Source organism: Aspergillus pseudoviridinutans (assembly GCF_018340605.1).
Source record: "Aspergillus pseudoviridinutans IFM 55266 DNA, scaffold_9, whole genome shotgun sequence".
Lineage (NCBI taxonomy): Eukaryota > Fungi > Ascomycota > Eurotiomycetes > Eurotiales > Aspergillaceae > Aspergillus > Aspergillus pseudoviridinutans.
This window is the reverse complement of record NW_025091289.1, coordinates 1,100,241-1,120,145: the sequence shown is the minus strand read 5'-3', so window position 1 is coordinate 1,120,145 and position 19,905 is coordinate 1,100,241. Positions and strand designations below refer to the sequence as shown.

General features: G+C 50.1%; 8 protein-coding genes across 8 annotated transcripts; 3 read left to right on the top strand and 5 right to left on the bottom strand.

Annotated features, from left to right (window-relative positions):
- Positions 1 to 1,150: 1,150 nt before the first annotated feature.
- On the top strand, positions 1,151 to 4,048 carry Asppvi_011212 (COPII subunit SEC24; the record flags this gene model as incomplete). Its single annotated transcript, XM_043307046.1, has 3 exons — positions 1,151 to 1,687; positions 1,747 to 3,393; positions 3,473 to 4,048. 3 exons carry the CDS (start codon positions 1,151 to 1,153, stop codon positions 4,046 to 4,048), a joined length of 2,760 nt encoding a protein of 919 aa, XP_043162981.1.
- A 3,015-nt stretch (positions 4,049 to 7,063) lies between these two features.
- Positions 7,064 to 8,358, top strand: Asppvi_011211 (mitogen-activated protein kinase; the record flags this gene model as incomplete). Its single annotated transcript, XM_043307045.1, has 5 exons — positions 7,064 to 7,170; positions 7,228 to 7,423; positions 7,483 to 7,864; positions 7,924 to 8,271; positions 8,330 to 8,358. The coding sequence occupies 5 exons, from the start codon at positions 7,064 to 7,066 to the stop codon at positions 8,356 to 8,358; spliced, it is 1,062 nt and encodes a 353-aa protein (XP_043162980.1).
- Positions 8,359 to 8,950: 592 nt separating this feature from the next.
- Asppvi_011210 (uroporphyrinogen-III synthase HEM4) lies at positions 8,951 to 10,061 on the bottom strand (the record flags this gene model as incomplete). The annotated part of the gene is made up of 2 exons (XM_043307044.1): positions 8,951 to 9,675; positions 9,764 to 10,061. The coding sequence occupies 2 exons, from the start codon at positions 10,059 to 10,061 to the stop codon at positions 8,951 to 8,953; spliced, it is 1,023 nt and encodes a 340-aa protein (XP_043162979.1).
- Positions 10,062 to 10,408: 347 nt separating this feature from the next.
- Asppvi_011209 (complex I NDUFA9 subunit family protein) lies at positions 10,409 to 12,034 on the bottom strand (the record flags this gene model as incomplete). The annotated part of the gene is made up of 9 exons (XM_043307043.1): positions 10,409 to 10,507; positions 10,562 to 10,897; positions 10,953 to 11,111; positions 11,170 to 11,311; positions 11,376 to 11,467; positions 11,532 to 11,626; positions 11,680 to 11,742; positions 11,810 to 11,823; positions 11,886 to 12,034. 9 exons carry the CDS (start codon positions 12,032 to 12,034, stop codon positions 10,409 to 10,411), a joined length of 1,149 nt encoding a protein of 382 aa, XP_043162978.1.
- A 663-nt stretch (positions 12,035 to 12,697) lies between these two features.
- On the bottom strand, positions 12,698 to 13,536 carry Asppvi_011208 (class I SAM-dependent methyltransferase; the record flags this gene model as incomplete). Its single annotated transcript, XM_043307042.1, has 3 exons — positions 12,698 to 13,213; positions 13,273 to 13,444; positions 13,499 to 13,536. 3 exons carry the CDS (start codon positions 13,534 to 13,536, stop codon positions 12,698 to 12,700), a joined length of 726 nt encoding a protein of 241 aa, XP_043162977.1.
- A 657-nt stretch (positions 13,537 to 14,193) lies between these two features.
- On the top strand, positions 14,194 to 15,486 carry Asppvi_011207 (proteasome regulatory particle lid subunit RPN9; the record flags this gene model as incomplete). Its single annotated transcript, XM_043307041.1, has 3 exons — positions 14,194 to 14,461; positions 14,544 to 14,779; positions 14,845 to 15,486. 3 exons carry the CDS (start codon positions 14,194 to 14,196, stop codon positions 15,484 to 15,486), a joined length of 1,146 nt encoding a protein of 381 aa, XP_043162976.1.
- Positions 15,487 to 15,765: 279 nt separating this feature from the next.
- Positions 15,766 to 18,043, bottom strand: Asppvi_011206 (GPI-anchor transamidase subunit GAA1; the record flags this gene model as incomplete). Its single annotated transcript, XM_043307040.1, has 5 exons — positions 15,766 to 16,251; positions 16,306 to 17,201; positions 17,275 to 17,513; positions 17,589 to 17,880; positions 18,031 to 18,043. 5 exons carry the CDS (start codon positions 18,041 to 18,043, stop codon positions 15,766 to 15,768), a joined length of 1,926 nt encoding a protein of 641 aa, XP_043162975.1.
- Positions 18,044 to 18,317: 274 nt separating this feature from the next.
- rbd2 (rhomboid protease family protein RBD2) lies at positions 18,318 to 19,469 on the bottom strand (the record flags this gene model as incomplete). The annotated part of the gene is made up of 6 exons (XM_043307039.1): positions 18,318 to 18,535; positions 18,593 to 18,714; positions 18,772 to 18,837; positions 18,887 to 18,968; positions 19,056 to 19,193; positions 19,277 to 19,469. The coding sequence occupies 6 exons, from the start codon at positions 19,467 to 19,469 to the stop codon at positions 18,318 to 18,320; spliced, it is 819 nt and encodes a 272-aa protein (XP_043162974.1).
- Positions 19,470 to 19,905: the final 436 nt, after the last annotated feature.

The window sequence follows — 19,905 nt, the reverse complement described above, 5'->3', positions numbered from 1 at the left end:
GCATCTTACTAGCACGAGTGTGGATATGGAGAACACCCATGTCAGTGCGATTTGCAGTTAGATAGGGGGTCAATCAGTTGAATCAGGAGTTTGTTTAGTGATGTCTTTTACAGGTAGTGGTTTTCTATTCAATCCGACCCATTGGCACAATGATTGCCTACTGCTCATTGATCTCATTTGAGAATCCAGGCATACCTCTATCTCCTGGCCTTCACATAGAACTGAGCAGCTGCTTGTCTCATTTGACCTTTGTGTCAGCGCTACGGTGCAGGTGCATAAACAACTAATGGTAGAAATCGAATCCTCAAGGACCAGAGGTTGACCGTGAATTCACTCGTGGAGGAAGAAGAATATATAATCCACTTGCGCTGCTGGCGTCAACCACCTGTAATGAAAGTCGAGTCTTATAGGGAACCCAGTATCCACATGATATACATCAAGCTTGAATGCGATCTCAGTTCTTCAGGAGATCATCTCTTTACCTGCGGCGATGCCAACTTCATCCAGGTTCCATTTTGTTTGTCGAGACATTCCCTAACGATGTACTTACTCCCTATGAGATCATCGCTAGTCCTCCGGACACTTATTGATTATGCCAACAACCCAGCAACGTCGGACAGATTTCCCGAGGATTATAGAATTGTAAATATCTGCTACTCAGCTCTCGAACCAAGAGCATCCCACCCGATAATTATCTCTGGAGCAAGTATTTGTGATTTACTGGGAAACCTGGAGTGTTTTGGTAGACTGTGAACTTCGGTTAGACTCGTGGGGTCTGATTGGTCCAAGGAGAACAGCAGCCGCAAAGGCCACCGTACACCATCCATTTCGAAGGAACCTCCATTATCTACCTACGGCTATCCCAAACTCTGCCAGAACACGTCGACTACATTCGTGTGCGGCATCTKCCTATGATATCTTGGATTCGTATTCCACGTTCGTCTGAAGCGTGACGCTGCTTGTTGGTACGCGGATTGCCCCGATTCTTTGATCATCTCCCCGCCCCTCGCTCGAGACAAGTGCTGACTAGTAAGGTAGTGAAGCTGTGACAAGTTGCGCGACCATTCAAGATCCCTTAACCTACCCTCGGAATTCGCACGGATTGAAAACTTAAATTACTCATACACAAAGAAGTCACGCGTCGTCCTTCATGGCATCACCACAAGGGGGCTATCCTCCCCAGGAAGGGTACGGTCAACCGGCCGGTTATGGGTCTCCCACTCAGCAACACGCGGGCATGGCCGCTGGCGCTCCCCCCCAAGGTCATGCAGGTGGTAAGAAGAAGCGAGCATATGCTGGGGAAGCCTTTGAAATTGGATCTGGTGCCAATGCTGCTCTTGGGGGACAACTCCCCGCTGGTGGCAGTTACGGTGCATATTCCCCTCAGCCGCCGGCTGCGGGATATCAACAACCTGTATATGCGGCGGACCCAAATCAGATGAATGCAACAGCGCCGGGGTATACTCCCCTTGCTACTCCAGGAATCGCACAGATGACCCAACAGTTCGGCGCGATGGGCGTGACCGACCCCCACCTCATGCCACCGCAGCCTCCGCAGCCCGCCGTGGCTCCCCAGGCTCCGCGTCCCGTTCCCCTCAACCAGCTCTATCCTACAGACCTTCTCACTCAACCATTCAATGTCGCGGAGCTTGACTACCCTCCACCGCCGATCGTTCTCCCTCCAGGTGTACGTCACTCGCATGATCCGACCCAGGAAGTGAAATTGCTGACCGCCTCGTTTTCTAGACCAGCGTTTACCCATCTCCTACAGCGAATTGTCCTCCGAAATATGTTCGATCGACCTTGAATGCCGTGCCGACAACGCACTCTCTCCTCAAGAAATCTAAGTTGCCGTTTGCCCTTGTCATTCAGCCGTATGCCGCTCTGCATGATGCGGAAGACCCGATTCCAGTCATTCCAGACCAGGTCATCTCGCGGTGTCGACGCTGCCGATCCTACATCAACCCATTTGTGACCTTTCTGGACCATGGCCATCGCTGGCGCTGCAATATGTGCAACCTGACAAACGATGTGCCCCAGGCGTTCGATTGGGATGCTGCTTTGCAGAAGCCTGCGGACCGCTCCCTGCGACCTGATCTCAACCACGCGGTAGTCGAATTCGTTGCTCCCCAAGAGTACATGGTTCGTCCTCCTCAGCCGCTCGTGTATCTTTTCCTGATCGACGTGAGCTATGCTTCCGTCACAAATGGTCTTCTGGCAACTAGCGCAAGGTGCATCAAGGAAAGCCTCGACAGGATCCCCAATGCGGACCGTCGGACTCGGCTGGGTTTCATCGCAGTCGACTCTAGCCTTCATTACTTCAGTATTCCCAGAGACGGTTCGGAGAACTCTGATCCAAGAATGCTCGTTATCAGCGATCTGGACGAGCCTTTCCTCCCTATTCCAGGCGACCTACTGGTGACTTTGAGTGAATGCCGGGAGAACATTGAGACCTTCCTCGACAAACTACAGGAAATGTTCCAAAACACCCAGAATAATGGTTGTGCCATGGGATCGGCTCTGCGGGCGGGCTACAAGTTGATTGCTCCAGTGGGAGGAAAGATGACCGTGTTGAGCTCGTCTTTGCCCAATGTCGGACATGGTTCCCTGACCATGAGAGAGGATAAGAAAGTCCTGGGGACGAGTAAAGAGAGCAGCCTTCTCCAGACGGCGAACAGCTTCTACAAGAGCTTCGCCGTCGAGTGCTCCAAGGCCCAGGTCTCAGTGGACATGTTCCTGTTCTCTTCCCAATACCAGGATGTGGCATCCCTCAGCAACCTACCGAGATATACTGGTGGACAAACATACTTCTATCCCGGATGGAATGCAGCACGGGGAGAGGACGCGATCAAATTCGCTCGTGAATTCTCCGATTACTTGTCTTCGGAGATTGGGCTTGAAGCCGTCCTCCGTGTCCGTGCTACGACTGGGTTACGTATGAATACCTTCTATGGCAACTTCTTCAACCGCAGCTCCGACCTATGCGCCTTCCCCGCGTTCCCTCGTGACCAAGCATACGTTGTTGAAGTTGCTATTGATGAGACCGTCACCAAGCCTATTGTTTGCTTGCAGACTGCTGTCCTCCACACTACATGCAATGGCGAGAGAAGGATTCGGGTATTGACCCTCGCTCTTCCTACAACGCAGAACCTTGCCGATATATACGCATCGGCAGACCAACAAGCAATTGCGACTTACTTCAGCCACAAAGCTGTCGAGCGGGTTCTGTCAAGTGGACTGGAACCTGCCCGTGAGGCCCTACAAGCCAAGGCTGTGGAACTTCTGTCGACATATCGGAAGGAGCTTGCTGGTGGAAGCGTGAGCGGAGGCGGCCTACAATTCCCTGCCAACTTGAGAGGTCTTCCTGTTCTTTTCCTGGCGATGATCAAAAATGTGAGTCCCCCCTTCCTTTGTTCTCCGGACCAGCCTGATCTATCCTGGGTGAAACTGCCGACTGACATTGACTTCAAAGCTCGGTCTTCGCAAATCCGCACAAATACCCACTGATATGCGATCTGCAGCGCTGTGCTTGCTGTCAACGCTCCCTCTTCCTCTTCTCATTCAATACATCTACCCGAAGATGTATTCACTACATGACATGCCTGACAATGCAGGATTGCCAGACGAGCAGACCGGCGAGATTGTTCTCCCTCCTCCAATCAACCTGTCTTCTGAACGCATCGTGCCGTACGGTCTTTACCTGATTGATGACGGACAGACGCAGTTCCTCTGGGTCGGGCGTGACGCAGTGCCCCAGCTCCTCCTTGATGTCTTCGGTCTGCCTGACAAGTCGCAACTTCGCGTGGGCAAGCAGAACCTGCCGGAGCTTGACAATGACTTCAATCAACGAGTGCGGGCGGTCATTGAGAAGAGCCGGGACCACCGGTCCAAGGGCGTTGGCAGCATCGTGGTGCCTCACCTGTATGTGGTCAAGGAAGATGGAGAGCCAGGTCTTCGACTGTGGGCCCAAACGATGCTCGTGGAAGATAGGGCCGACCAGAGCGTCAGCCTGGTGCAGTGGATGGGTTCTCTGCGGGAAAAGGTTTGAGAAAACCCCAATTTCTTTTGAGGTCTTCCCCATTTCTCTTCGACACGGTCGCTGTCCAAGCTCATCCTGACTGACGCGCTTGATCACGCCTACAGGTTGTCCAGTAATGATAATCTTTACAAGTCTGATAATTTTTATGGCAAATACATCAACAATTCCAATGGCCATGTCATTTTATTTTGAAACGAGCGGCACCGGAGCCTTGACTTATCATTTGGAGTAGATCCTTGGTCTCATTGTACCATTATTTTTCAATACTCAGTGTGAGGGTCACTTTTGGTGTGATGAGAACGGCTTCTTTCCTTACACGTTACCATATGTGCATACAGAATCCAGATCTAGTAGACCGTGTCTTCTCATCCTTGTTTTCCTTCCTCATCGTCCAGTCATCTTCTGCCTTTAACTGGAATGGTCACGAGGGAGCATGTTGTAGTGAGTTAAATTTCTATGCTGAGTACTTCGTAAGGAGGGAGGTACGTGGGGACATAGGTATGCCCCTAAAGCTGCAGTCCGTTGGCGCTCATCACTGGGCCTTGTGTCTCATCGCACACGAGCTGCACTTGCCCTGGCATCTGTGACTCTGTGTGGCCGCTTATGCACGGTTGACTTTTGGTCACAGCTTAGCATTGCCGACATTGGGCAGTGAGCAAAATTGACTGGTAGATACCTATCCAACATTTGGTGATAGTGACGACCGTACTCGGCAGTAGCGTCAAGTGCAGGCCCGACCTGTGATCGCACAGCCTCCTCGTCCGGCCAACATTTGGTGGGAATAAGATGGTGGGTTGGAAGCTGCTAGTGAGAAATTGAAGGGAACGGCCTGTAACACGCCGGAAAGGTGGGACCATCATGGGGTGTCCATCCGTAGGAGATGCGGCTTTGGCGCTGTGGCGGCTAAATATTTGGGTTTCGTGTTGGTTAGCTATTTACCTGCTTGTTAGCTTGTTTGAAGGCGACTAGTGTCATTGCCATGGTTGGATTGAAACACCGGTTGAGACAGAGTTGATCGAGACGGGATCCAAGTGGATCGTGGCCAGTAACTTGTCTCAATGTTCTCTACTGCTCCTTCGTAGTTGTTACTATCCACTATCTACTCCGTACCTTGAATGACCCGATGATTGAAGCCTGGTGTTTAAATGTGCTATTAATGACAGGCTGAGAAGTGACAGCTCATTCCTTCTGTGGTTCCAAATCAAGGGCGCTTTTCTCCTCTATTCTTAGTGAGAGATCTCAGGTCTTCTTCATCGCGAGTTCTGGGTCTCTCGTTTGATAGTAGTCAATAATAGACACAATAGTAGGACAGGATTGCTATTTGCTACCTGTATCCATAGAGTTTGACAAATATAGCCTCAACTGTATGACGAATAAACTATTCTTGACGAGTTCATCGTCCTGTCCCGTATTCATCTTCATTAACTGTAATTATTTTCTGCTGCAAAGGCTCTCTCCAGATATCAAGTCACAGATTCGCGCCTCTCGTATACGATCGACGAAGAAGAACCCTCAATGATCATTCTCATAGGAAAAGCGAAGGTTTCTATAATTTTACCTTAGTATATACATCCACAGCGGCCCCTCTCTGCGTGATCCAAGGTTCCGTCGCGGCCAACACCCGGACTTTTCGTGTGCCTGTCTTACCTCAGGTTCACCCCCTAAACTCAACAATAAGAAGAAGAAGAATCAATAAGGGAAAATTCTTCCGTTCAGCTCCTTCTCGTACCAAACTTCAACAAGCTATGGACTAGTCCTTGAAGAATTGAAGGTAACTGTCGATATAAACCGTCTGTCAACGCTGAAATTGAGATCGAGTCTCCATATCGATAAGTCACTACTATCATAACTACTGCCGATCATCAGCGACAAATATTGGGTCTCCTGTACCAACTCTATATTCCTGTAAACAACTCTCGACATCTCTCCTCTATCTACCTAGGTGCTACTACTCCTTCCATCTATGCATTCGTGACATGCCCCCCGACTTTCTCTTCGGGAATCTCTCGGTAAGTGTTATTTCCCTCTATTCCTTTGCTTGTTCCTGACCAAAAGCTGCCCCACCCCACTTTGGCCGTTCCGCTCCCTGTTATTATTGCTTTCTCCAGCCCCTCCGCATCACGATACTATCGACCTTCCTTCTCCTCCTCTGTTTCCCGCGCTCTGCCATTTGTTCTTCTGCGTGTCTTAAACGACACATACTCTGTACCCTCCTTCTGCAAGCTATCCCATACATCAAATCTGGCTGTCGGAACGGCAAACGAGGATAGCGGCTAAATCCATTCAGGGGAACAACAGGTAGCCATTATCAGTTACCTGGGGAAGTATCCAGTCTTGGAAACCACAGAAACTAAAGCTTGAGCTTCGGTATGGTCTTTTGATCCCGTTCACCCTTCTTGGTCTTCGTCTTCCCTTAAAAAGTCATTGACGGCCCTTATATTGAAGCTTCTTTCAACTATCAGACTGACTCGACGCCGTCTAGGACGTCGACGCATTCATCCAAAGCGCTTTGTGGATACACCTCAAGCTCATCAACCGGATTACTTGAATTCGACTCCCTATACCCTCGAAAGACCAGCGTGCTTATCTGATCCATCCTTTCGATTTCATATTACTACGCTGCTGTATACTCATTCAGCCCCCAGTACGGATCTTACCCCGCTTCAAGCCTTCCGCAGTTTCCAGGCGACTTTCAGCAGTTCGAGTGCGACCGCGGTATGAGAATTGGCTACAATTAAATCAAGAATTATCGTCCAAAGCTACGATTACAAACCTTAAACGAATGTAAGCGCTGACTTTCACTATCTGTTTCCGAGCCACTGTGGCTCGTCGGGTTGCATGCCAAATAGTACTCGAGAGGCCCTCTAGCAAGAGAGTGGCAACTCCTGTTCTGAGGCTTCTTGAGCAATTCCAACAAAGAGGCACCGTGCGGTGGTGACCTTGAGCATGGTCCGATTTGCGACTATCCCTTTTGTAACCCAAGAGCTCTTGACTAACCTTCTTTGATGCTGAAAGTTAGCAACCATGGTGCAGCAGCCTCCTCAAGGAGGATCGAGGAAGATCTCCTTCAACGTCTCTGAGCAATATGAAATTCAAGATGTTATTGGAGAGGGTGCTTACGGGGTCGTTTGGTGGGTGATCTCTGTTGTCAATAGCGACAATCAGGCTCGGATACTGACTTGTTCCAGCTCGGCTATCCACAAACCCTCTGGCCAGAAAGTTGCCATTAAGAAGATTACGCCCTTCGATCACTCCATGTTCTGCTTGCGGACTTTGCGTGAAATGAAGTTACTGCGCTACTTTAACCACGAAAACATCATTTCGATCTTGGATATTCAGAGACCCCGCAACTATGAGAGCTTCAATGAGGTGTATTTGATTCAGGTACATTCTTCAACACACGCGCACGCGTCTAGAACTCGGAAGGCTGATCGCATGGACAGGAGTTGATGGAAACCGATATGCATCGTGTCATCCGCACCCAGGATCTCTCTGATGACCACTGCCAATACTTTATCTACCAAACGCTCCGTGCACTCAAAGCCATGCACTCAGCTAACGTGCTGCACCGTGACCTGAAGCCCTCGAATCTGCTACTCAACGCCAACTGTGACCTGAAAGTCTGCGACTTTGGCTTGGCTCGGTCGGCTGCCTCGACCGATGACAACTCAGGTTTTATGACGGAATACGTTGCGACTCGGTGGTACCGTGCGCCGGAGATCATGCTGACGTTCAAGGAGTATACGAAAGCCATTGATGTCTGGAGTGTTGGCTGCATCTTGGCCGAGATGCTGAGCGGGAAACCCTTGTTTCCCGGGAAAGACTGTAAGTTGCTGTTCTTCTGGAAATTCCCTTAGTGAAGCATTCCGCGACTGACTGAGCAGACCATCACCAATTGACCCTCATTCTGGATGTTCTCGGAACACCAACCATGGAAGACTACTACGGCATAAAATCGCGCCGGGCTCGAGAGTACATCCGCTCTCTTCCCTTCAAGAAGAAGATCCCCTTCAAGGCATTATTTCCCAAGAGCAACGAATTAGCATTGGATCTCCTGGAAAAGCTCCTGGCTTTCAACCCCGCAAAACGTATCACGGTCGAAGATGCTCTACGCCATCCGTATTTGGAGCCGTACCACGACCCCGACGATGAGCCCACGGCTCCCCCTATTCCCGAGGGCTTCTTCGATTTTGACAAGAACAAGGATGCTCTCAGCAAGGAGCAATTGAAAAGTCAGTTATCGGGTTATCCGTTTGTTTCAAGTAAAGACCGCTGACCAGTGATCCGCAGCCCTGATATACGAGGAAATCATGCGGTAGAGAGACTGTGGCGTCTCGTGCAGTACTCTTAGACTGTCTCCGATCCAACGGTAACTCTCCAGCAGACCTTGAGGGCAGGATGAAACTCAAGCATCTCACCCTCCGATCCAGGGATGGGTTAAGCTCCTGCACATATTGTCATAAGCGCATAGAAGGCTCAAGCGATATGCTCACACATTTCACGTATCGCAATCCTCAACAGCATTCAACTTCCACGACTCGTCGCATCATTGAACGTCTTTCCACAATACCCGATTCCGCCTAGGTCCTTCTGTTGTACTGAATAGGAGATCAGCGCCGGCCGTATGCTTTTGTTGTGAGCAAATTTCTATGTTGGCGTCCAGCTAGTTCTTTGTCAATCTAGAACGTCCATACCAAGTTTCTTGTATCTCGCGTCGGGTTTGATGAACGAAATTTCTTCCGGATGTGCAATACCGTCTTTCCATTCAGTCCGACCCTGTCAGCCATAATAGTGCTTGGGTATATTGAAGAATTACTATATCTTTACATCGTGCCTTGGAATCATCGCCAATGCGACGAAACGGCTAGGTATAAAACACAAGTACAGTAACAGTCATCAAGCACGCCTAGATCATATCCCCTTTCTCCGCCGCATGAACGCCTCAATGCCAGCACCAACACCTTCCGGACTAGGTTTCTCCGCACAGACATCAGGCTCAAATCCATAATTCTTGACAAGATGATCTCTCGTCGTAGGCCCGATAGTCGCAATGAAGACCCTCCTCTCCGTCCCGCCTGCACTCCCATCAACCAGCGCACCCGCACCTCCCGCAGAGGACTCTGTAGACGCAGAAAGGAAACCCAGAACACGAAGCATCGCATCACAGCCTGTCGGCGAGAACACAACCACCCAGATCACCCTCTCGTCCACGTCCCCGTCCCGATCAGCCAAATACTCCTGTCCGGCGCGCACGGCAGCCCGAAAATCACCTTCAAAGGACTCCATCACCCCCGTCTCATACACGACAAGCTCGTCGACCAGGATCCGCTTAGCGGGAGATAGGGATTCGGCCATGAGTGTTCTGGGTATGATATCCCGGCGCTGTTCGCCAACGAGGAAGAGGAGGGGTGGTTTCGCGGGCGGTGCGTGGGCGCCTGCGCCAGCATCTCCGCCATCATACAGCGTATTATAATGCTCCAGAATCGCAAGCGCAAGTTTCTGACCGTCTCCGGCGTCGGAGCCGTAGATCACCGCATGGGGCAAATGGGTGTCTCGTAACGTTGTAAGGGAGCGGGATGTCGCGGGCCCGACGGTGTACAGTATCAAGGAGCGGGATGCGTCTCTCGCTATTGAAACTATCGGAGCCCGTTAGCTTGTGCATATCCTTTCCCTCTCACCCCTTGGCTCTTTTGACCAAGTCCGCTGAGTGCAGGGCAAACGTACCATCCACCTCGGTCGTGACCAAGCGCGCGAACCCCTCCACAGCGCGCTGGCTGGTGAATATCAACCCGCCGTATTTCCGCCCCGGGCCGGCATTTAGACTGCCTGATGTGAAGAGATCTTTGACGGTGCGGACGTTCGTCTGGTTGAAATGGTGCTCGAGGACTGGGACGAAGGCGGGGTTGTAGCCGTGAGCGGAGAAGAATTCCTCGTAGCCATCGTGCGGGGTAGATTTCGTCTTGAGGAGCAGGATAGGTGTTGACGATGAGGATGAGAAGGAATATGAAGGCGAGGTTGTCATTTTTCTTCGATGTTCGATTGCTGAGTTCGTTTACTGGCGTTCATTTGATATGTGTGGGGTAAGATACGCCCGGGGAGTGAGGTGATTTGATCGGTGGAGTCTTCAGCAGAGCTGCGCGACGTGACAGTTTATAACCTCTTTCCTTGGCCCTCCAGCAAATGGCCTATTCCAATTGATGGATTAAGCCAGGCCATTTTAAAATCTAATTACCGTATGTACCACGGCTCTCTTGGAGCCTCTTCAACTACGTCATTACTGAATGGATATAACTGACACGCTGGGGATAACACAAGGAAATTGACTGGGTCTAGTAAACTTATGTACACACTTAAAAGAAACAGGGACAACTACTGGTCGTCAAGAACGTGCAAGTACTTCTTCTCCTCCTTTCTTTCGCGCTCCGTGGCCGGAGGCAGATCGTAGTAGGAGGAGCTTCTGTAGCCTTTCTGTAGGAGGAATCAGTATTGTTAACAAAACTTGAATGAAGGCGAATGACTTACCAAGTAGTGGAAGGTGAGGTCGCTGAGCTCGGCGGGCTCAATGCCCAAGTCTTTGAATGTCTTGGCGGTCTTGTCAATCGTCTGGTCAATGAACTCCCGCTCCACCTCATCGGCGGAGATGGTGTGCCACCAGAGGAGCTTGTTCAGGTAGTGAGCCGCAGGCTTCAGGACGGCCTTGGGAACGTTGATGTGGCGGCGGTGCTTGAGGATTTCGCGATCAACCAATTCGGCAATTTCCGCAGTAGAGTAATTCTTCGGCCCATAGAGCTCGAAAGTCTGTCCGGCAGTGGTGTCGTCGTGGAGCATCAACTCAAGGGCGGAGCCAACATCAATGACCTATGTAACATGATAAGCGTCACGCTCCGAATTGTTAGTTTGGTGCTGAGCTTACGTGAACGGGCCAGAAGCGTTCCTGCATGCGGTTGGAAGTGAAAAGGTTGGTGACACCGGCAAGCTTGTGGAGAAGATTGTCCTCGAAACCAAACATGGGAGCAGGCCGGACGATGGTAGTCTCGGGGTAAATTGAGCGAGCAACTTCCTCACCCCATCCCTGTACGATCAATCAGCATTTTCATGCAGCCACCGCTCGCTGGGGAGTCGAAACGGACCTTTGTCCTGAAAAACTCGGAGGGCGAGTTCTTGTCGGCATTATAGGAGGAGACGTGGATAAATCTGTCAACATCGTACTTGGCGACAGCCTCGGCAATGCGCTCAGTTCCATCGACATGAACGTCGGTGTAGGAGAAGTTCCTGCGAAGCATTAGCTGTGCCCAATCTCTTATCGAACGCCATGAAACGTGACGCGGCCACTCACTTCGTGGGATATTGACGACCAACAAGGTTGTAGACAACATCGGAGTGACGGACACTCTCCTCGATAGATTGGGTATTCCGCAGGTCGTATTCCTAAGCGTGCTCGAGTTAGCCGGAGGAAACAGCCTCCAGATCCTGAATTTAGATGTCCACGTACGATGAAGACCACTCTTCCGAGATCACCAGTCGGCTTGAGGTGTCTCTTAGTCATTTCCTCACGGAAGGGAACAAAAACCGTGCATCCCTGGTTGGCTAGCTGCGAATCAACGTCTGCTTCAACCCCGCGAGCCACCTCGTTGACCTACCGAGCTTGTTGACAATGTAACGACCGAGGAAGCCAGTAGCACCGAAAACAGTGGCGGTATGACCTAAAGCAAAGGTATTCATATTAGGCGAGCTGCAAGCGAAGTGAATTGCTGGCGATCTCTAGCATACCTCCAAGAGAAGACCTATAACAAAACTGCCTGTCAGCATCCCAGCTACCGGACAATTCCGACTCAATTGCTCTCACCGTCCGCCCTGGACCTTCAGAATTGGTTTCCCAGTTCGAGTAATCGCGACATCCTGGAGATTCCGGCGTTGCACTTGGAATTGGACCCGAGGGGCGGGGACGAATGCCCTCGACCCCAGAGCGGAATTGACGGCCCGGCACTTCTGCATGGTCTCTCTTCAGCTCGCGGTCCGAATGAGACCACCGTGTTGTGTCCGGATCGGTATTGCGTGGTTGTGAGAGAGATGGAGGTGAGAGCACAGCTCGGCAGGTAAGTTTCGGGCTTGATGCTGGACTGGTCGAAAGTCGTTCTCCGGAGGGCGAACTGCAGCACGGGACTTTTGCGCTAGTCCGAATTCGGACAGCAACCTCTAGCAATGTCAATGACCTACAATCAACACTCTTGCAGTGTAGGAATTTACTGCCGACTATTCGTCTCCATGAGGTGAATTGGATAATTTCGAGCGAAATTCGCACTCAAAGTCTAATTAACGCCAATCTATGCTGGGATACTACCATGTTGTGCCCTCAACACCATCTGACTATTCGGAAATTCTGATTGGACGACCAAGTTGACCAGCCATGAACTGACGGTGTCTATCTATACCGCTAATCCCATCTCTAATTCTTCCCTTGACCTCTTTCTGGCACTGGAAATGTTTTCGCCATCCGAAGCAGCTTCATTGCTCGGGTGTCTGACTGCGAGCTCCCACAGGAAGCTCATCTCTAGTGAGCCGAGTAGCCCTGTAGCCTGCAAACACCATCCTCATGTTATTGGTACAACCATCACAGTCTGTAGAATACAAAAACGAACATGCTTGAGAAGCTCACGCCTAATTGCGCTGAGCTCTAGCGATGAAGATAGTCTTCTTGAACTCTTTTCCCTCCTTTTTGAACACTATCGGATCTTGAATAACCTGGTAGTCGAACTTCTGGCCCATTCCGGCGTCTTTGAACAATTTTTGCATGTTTTCCAAGGTGAAGCCATGTGTTCTAACTGTCGCGCTTGCCTGTGGGAATGCATTGTGCAGGCCATTTGAGGGGTGTTCACCCTCCGGTACCAAATCGATAATCAAGAACATGCCGTCTTTCTTCAGCCGCTCACCAAGGCGTTTCAACGCCAAGTCAGGCTTGTCAAAGTGATGAAGGGCCATGCTCACAGCGACGAGATCAAAATCGAAGAACTCAGGCCCAGATAGACTGTCCGGCACGGGTTCAGCGAGGAGGTCGCCATGGTAGCCATGCATCTTATCCGCAAAGCCCGTTTCTTGGGCGTTGATGTTGAATTGCTTGATCATTTCTTCGGATACGTCCATGCCGACAATATGGTCGACGAACGGTGCCAGCGCCTTGTTTTCAGATTCAGCAGCATCCTCCATCACCTTGGAAGTCTGTTTGAGATACATACTGCTGAGAGAGCACCAGGCCCGCAAGCATACTCAAGCATTCTGACTTTACGATCTTTTCCCGACTGGGTGTCACTCCAGGTATCACTGATCCAGGAGCGACGTCCTTGAACCTCACTGAAGATCAATTCCTGGCCTTGTCGGAATTCCTCCCTGTAGGAGCTAGCTAGTTTACTGTGTGAATTTGTAAGGAAGGTACTCTGCATCCAGCAATGATCGTGGACTCACCTGAAATATTGTCTGTTTAACTCAGTAAAGTCCGACATCGTGACGAGTTTGAAGACTTCTGAGCGATATATGAAGAGATTGATGTGGAAGAATGCAAGGGAAGAGAGTAAGAGCGCTATAATCGGTTTCACTCAATTCAAGATAGCTACTATAGAGTAATAAAGTCTTGTTTTGAGTTGTCAAGTCTAAACCTGCCAAATATATACTAGCAATTCGGAGACATATCGGACACATTGCTAGAGGCGAACTACTACTAGATCCACTACCGGGGTCCTGGAACAGTTTAGTCGAACTGATATCTTGTTACCATACGCAAAAGGGGTACCTCTCTAGTATCTTAAAATAACATATGCACACAGCTCAAATGTGGGTCAGGATGCTACCTGCTGGAAAGCATTTAGAAAACGCAGTAGACGACGGAGTACATGGCAGGCGTAGCTTTGTAGGGATGTCATCTCTCCAGTAAGAGGTACTACGGCGGCGCAGAGACACCGCCCAAGCTCCTACGCAACTCCGCCATCTCTAAGACCAAAGCAACCTTGCTCTCACTATTCATTGAAACACTTTCTAAGTCCTTTCATCCGCCACTAATTAGCTCTTCATCTCAAATACCTGAGCCTCTTCTTCTTCCTTCCAAGCTACAGTCCGTGTCCTTGTATCCCTCGAAACCAGCATCTCTCCTTCACTTCTCCACCATGGAGAACCAGAAGATCTCCGATTTCCTGGCAGACCAGCTGCAACGAGCTCCAGAGCAGAGCCAGGCCTTCTTCCTCAGCTTTGAAGACTTCTGGGAACGGAAACTATGGCATCAATTGACCAACGCTCTGGTGGAGTTCTTCCAGTTACCCGAAAGCGCTCCTCAGCGGTTACCGATATTCAAGACGTTTGTTCTGAGCTTCGCCGACAAGATTAATCAGCTGAAGTTCGTCTCGTTGGGTTTGATGGCATCAACGGAATGCGCAGGTTTGTTTGAGATCCATCTTCTATTCTAGCTAGAAAGGGAGAACGCAAGGCAGCATTTGACTGACAGTCAATGGGGTGACAGATGACCAAGAGCGACTCTCCTTTCTTACATCACTTGCCGACAAAGTGAACAAAGCCGACACACAAGAAGCTTACGTGTATGCCCTTGCGGAAGTTGCAAACGTGAAGCAGCGACTACAGGATTTGGATGGAGCGCAAAAAGATTTGGAAGTATGCCAGAAGGTTTTGGACTCGTTCGATTCCGTCGAGACGGTGGTGCACGCTTCCTTTTACAAGGTCAACGCAGATTACTACCACGTAAGTTGAGCGACCGATTCGCATTGATTCCTCTGCTCGCGAACTAACCATGAACGTACGCCAAGGCCAAACAAGAATTCGCCGCCTATTACAAAAACGCCCTTCTTTACCTAGCCTGCATCAACTTGGAGGATCTCAGCGAGTCAGAGCGTGTCTCCCGCGCATACAGCCTGAGTGTCGCCGCCCTTGTCTCCGACACAATCTACAACTTTGGCGAACTCCTCCTGCACCCGATCCTGGACTCGCTCACCGAGACGCCGCACAGCTGGCTGCGCGACCTCCTGTTTGCATTCAACCGCGGCGACCTTACTGCGTACGATGTCCTGGCCGGCAACATCTCCAAGAACAAGCTACTTGAGCAGCATCGCATTTTCCTCTACCAGAAGATCTCCCTGTCAGCCCTCACAGAAATGGTCTTCCGTCGACCCCCGCACGACCGCAACCTCACATTCGCGTCGATCTCCTCGGAGACGAAGGTCAAACCTGAGGAGATCGAGCACCTGGTTATGAAGGCTTTGTCCTTGGGTCTTCTCAAGGGTGCTATTGATCAGGTTGCGCAGGTCGCTCAGATTCACTGGGTGCAGCCCAAGGTTCTGGATATGAAACAGATTGAAGGCATGCGCAATAGACTCAAGGATTGGGATGCTGGTGTGAACCAACTAGGTCACTGGATCGAAGGAGTTGGTAAGGATGTGTGGGCTGCCTAGAAAGTGGACCAGATAACATGATCGGTATCCTTATGAGCCCATGTTTCTGGCGTTCGAGGGTTACAATGGTACTATCTTGCATGTATGTACGAACCTTACTAGAACACTCTCAATAACTCGAAAACTACGAGAGCGATTGGTCCTTTCCAGTCAAGGATGAGCTTTATCTACAAGGAAATTGTAAAATACCAAAGGGGAGGATATACATATAGAATGATGTGACGGTGATGTATAAACACTAGCCCGAATGTCGAGCCAGACAAGTCCAGACCCCAGGCTTCAAAGAAGAGACGATCCTAGTAAGACACATCCAACCATCCAAGCAGGCCACCAGACACACCACACAACCACCTGAGTCCACATACCCCAGACATTCCATCCGAATGCTGCCTGAGTCAGAACCATCTCAACCGACACGCCTGAGTACCAACATGCCCCAATGAGAACCGCAGGAGGAGAAAGGACATTCAAGCCTAGCAAACCAAGTATAGCGATGGGGTATCGCAGAGCAGCTTTCGTCTGGGGATTGATTCTCTTGACGAAACTAAGTGGTGCGCAGAGTAGACCAACCATGAAAGAAAGAGAGAAGTTCAATGTGGCAAGGGTAGAGAGGAACAGGCCGAGAAGAAGGAGGGAGAAGGATTTAGTCAGGAAAAATTGCTGAGTTGTTGGAGAAGAACCAAACCCATGGTTCAAGAGGGCTGACACGATGAGGGGGAGGATGACCCCAGCTCCGAGACAAGTGTAGGTCGCGATCGTATAGTACTGTTGACAATGTTAGAGATCTTGACCACGTCAATGCAAAGTGAGGAGACCGACCTTGTGATGGATGTTATTGAAGATAAAAAGAGGGACCAGGCCAAGCAGGTGTAGCCCGATAACTAGGGTGAGCGGAAGCGCCAACTGTCGCTCCAGGACACTGCCAGGACGGGGTAGCTCCTTGGGATTTGGGTCATTCAATTCGCCATTTGTCTCAGTATTCGTTACTTGATCGGCCGGAGACTTCTTATCCTGGGGACCTTCTCCTTTCGTGGTAGAGGTCGCCTGAGCGTGCATATAATAGCCCGTACGCATCCACAAAGCAATCGCCATGATGGTGAAGTTTCCAGCAATCAGCATCGCACTTGGAAGGTAAGTACCTATACTGACGAAGCGATTGGTGTGCATCAGCAGATAGAAGAAGAAACTCTGGTGAAGGTGTTCTAGCAGGTTGTTGAGACTGCGACAGAGACTCTCCACAGTTCGACCTAGAGCCATCTCATCTTGCCAGCCATCTCCCTTCGTTTGCAGAGTGATCGCATCAATGTGGTACGGCATGAAACTACTATGTGCCCCGGTAGCGTGTCCGAATCCCTGCTTGACCATACCCCTAAGGATTGTCTGCAGGCGCTTTTGATAGCTATCATCATGCTCCCACATTTCCTGCAGGCTGGTTCCGATTCCCATCTGACCCCCGGCGATTGAAATAGCCGTATTAAATAAATCCAGATTGGGCAGTTGCCCGTTGACGCCATCGTAGACGATATGTAAAGACTCGAATCGATGGTCGAAGGGGTATTCAATAACGAGTCCTCCCTGTAGGGCACCGCTCTTCAGTGGTAGCGGCTGGACTGAGGACGGTTGCATGTCATGATACGCATCGATCCACGCCTGAGTTCCAGATTTGCTGTCTGGTGGAAAAAGAAAAATGATATCTTTGGACCACAAAGACCAACCTAGAGACGATCGTCATCAGCACGGCTTGAATGCCCCCTTCTCCACACTGCATCGCGATAAGTTTCGACCCACGCTTAAAGTATCTTGCCAGCGTCAGCGCAAGGCTGACCCCATTCAAGTTCAATTCCCCATCAGCAGTCTTCCAAGCAGCAACCAGCACAATCGCCTCCGTGGCATCGCCCCGCGGTGCATGGATGATCGCGTAAACATTCTGTCCCTCATGCGTGATACCCGAAGAAGTGTACTCGTACTTCTGCGTCGCAACTTTCAACCCGGCCGCTCGCAAGATCGACTGTATCTGATCGGAGATTCTAGTCGCAGATTTGGAATTAGCAATGGGACCACCAGACCACACGGCTAAGCAGTAGCAGCAACGTCGGACGTACTCTGGTGTCAATTCACTATCCTTCGCCTCCTGACTTTCCTGATTCCCAGAATTCAGCAAACTTTCGAGTTCCCTCTTGTACCCGCGAAAGATGTTCTGTTCGCTGCCTGAGAAGTATGCATGAACCTGGCCAGGCAAAAGCGCATTCTCGGAGATGTATGTTCGACGGGCGTATTCGTCGAGGGGAAGCAGAAGAAGCCAGACCACTCCTGCGATTATGCAAAGAAGCGAAAGTATATACGGCAGGCGTACGAAGAGAAACTGAGGATTGCTCCGCAATCTGCGGATCACGGCTGTCACCCGGTCACTGTCAGCTTAGTTCTATCTGAAGCTGCGTCTGATGATATTCTGGGGTAGATGCTAGGGGGATGCATCGCGCGCATTGAGATACACTTTGCTGATGGACCAAGTCTCTGAGCGTAATTTCGAAGAGTCTAACTTACATTTCAATGCCATGGAATTAAAGACATTCGGAAGTATCTTTCCATGCCGAGTGTTGTAGAATTGCGTAGAGGACAAGTTGAATGGATTGGAACCAGCGTCTCCGCAATAGCTGGTATCTAAATTTACGTCGGCCGGTAGTGACCACCTACACAACTCGCTCTGAGACTACAAGTGATGCAAATGAATTAACAAATTTTACCAGATACATTTAATGCTTCGTTAACAAGTATTTATTGATTAATATGCACACAAAATTAAAATTTCTTTCTGCTGAGTGTGGGTAGCTTCAAGGGCCGAGGCGCTGATTCGTGCCCAGATAGCTCAGAGGAGTGGGCCTCTCGCCCCCTGCAGCTGCCGTCGCCGTAGGAAGGACACCATAACGACCATAGGTTTTCTGATCTACTGACACGTAATGTGGCAGTCGTCCCAGTAGGTTTAGTTTTCCCTCAATCCATCTCAGGATCTTCTCTGGTGGCACAAGCACCTTGAGATACCCGAGGCCGACTAGAGAATGACAAATTAGTTTCAAGGCAAGAGCGCACAATGATAGGGAATACTCACGTAGATAGCCTATTATAATAGCGCTCAAGTGGCCCAAGAAGCTCGTGTTTGGCACGAATATCGATACGAGAGCACATGCGAACAGTGGGGACGTCCAGGTCGGAATCTTCGTTGTCCCAAGACTATTAACAATTAGATGATCTGAGGACTTCAACGTGACTCGTTCCAAGTTGGGATACCTGAAGTATGGGTTTGACTTAAATGTCTTAATAGCTTCAGAGCCTAGCAATAGGAACACCCAGACACTAAGGATATGTTAGAAAACTCTCACTTTCTGGGGTCTTCAAATCCCACCTTGCCCCAACCACAGCAGTGTTGCTGTGCAGGATGAATTTCTCAATCAGGATGTATATACCGGCAGGGAAGGTTGAGAGAGCTGTGCATAGATATTAGCCCACTGCAAACCGAGGTCTCCTTGATAGGGCCTTTCTGCGGTTCCCGAATCCAAACGGGGATGACATACGGCCCATAAATAGAGCAACCGCGGTCAATGTACCATGCTCGGCTTCGAATCGCTCCAGCAACGGTGTGAGAGCTAGCAGATTCACGAAAGCGTGAAAAAAGCCGACGTGAATGAATGGATAGGTGTTCAGTCGGTACACTATTTTCTCGCGTCAGAACTGTTCGCACGCAAAGACGTAACAATCGACTGCAGATTCGGCGGCACGGCCGAGATGGACATACTGGTACCGATTCCGATTTCACTCGGCGTCAATGATCCCCATTGTACCACGCTCCATATAGTTTGTAACTCGAGCAACCAAAATGCAACGATGACCAACAGTACAAGGCGTGTGAAAAGTGGTAATCGGAGTACATACGACCTCACCCTGGTAGGGTTGAATGGTAATGGCGGTAGTGCGGCAGGGGTTGCCATGTTGCTTGGTAGGAAAATGGCACGATAATCCCCAATTCACAGAATGCGCGAACGAATTGAGTATGCCGAAGGTGATGGTCAAGATAGGAATAAGGTGGATGAGTGTTCTGCTTGATTTGTGTTGAACTTCGCTGTTGTCTTGAGATCGAAGGGAAAGGGTTGACGTCGGTACAACCGAGGAAGCTATCGGACAATGGCTTCGAGAAGACCGAGGTCGTGATTCATCAATCAGTCAAGGACAATGCACTATATGTCGTAAACCAGAATTGCCAGGGCCCAGTGGCAGTGTCTAGGATGGATGCAAACAATGCAGAAGCCAGAAAACATGCGATGCTGATCACACGACTCGAAAAGTCCGATGTGATTTATGCAGAGATAGTCCAAGGGATATAAATCCTGTAAGACTAGACCGTGAGCTCGAACAAATACAAGGAGG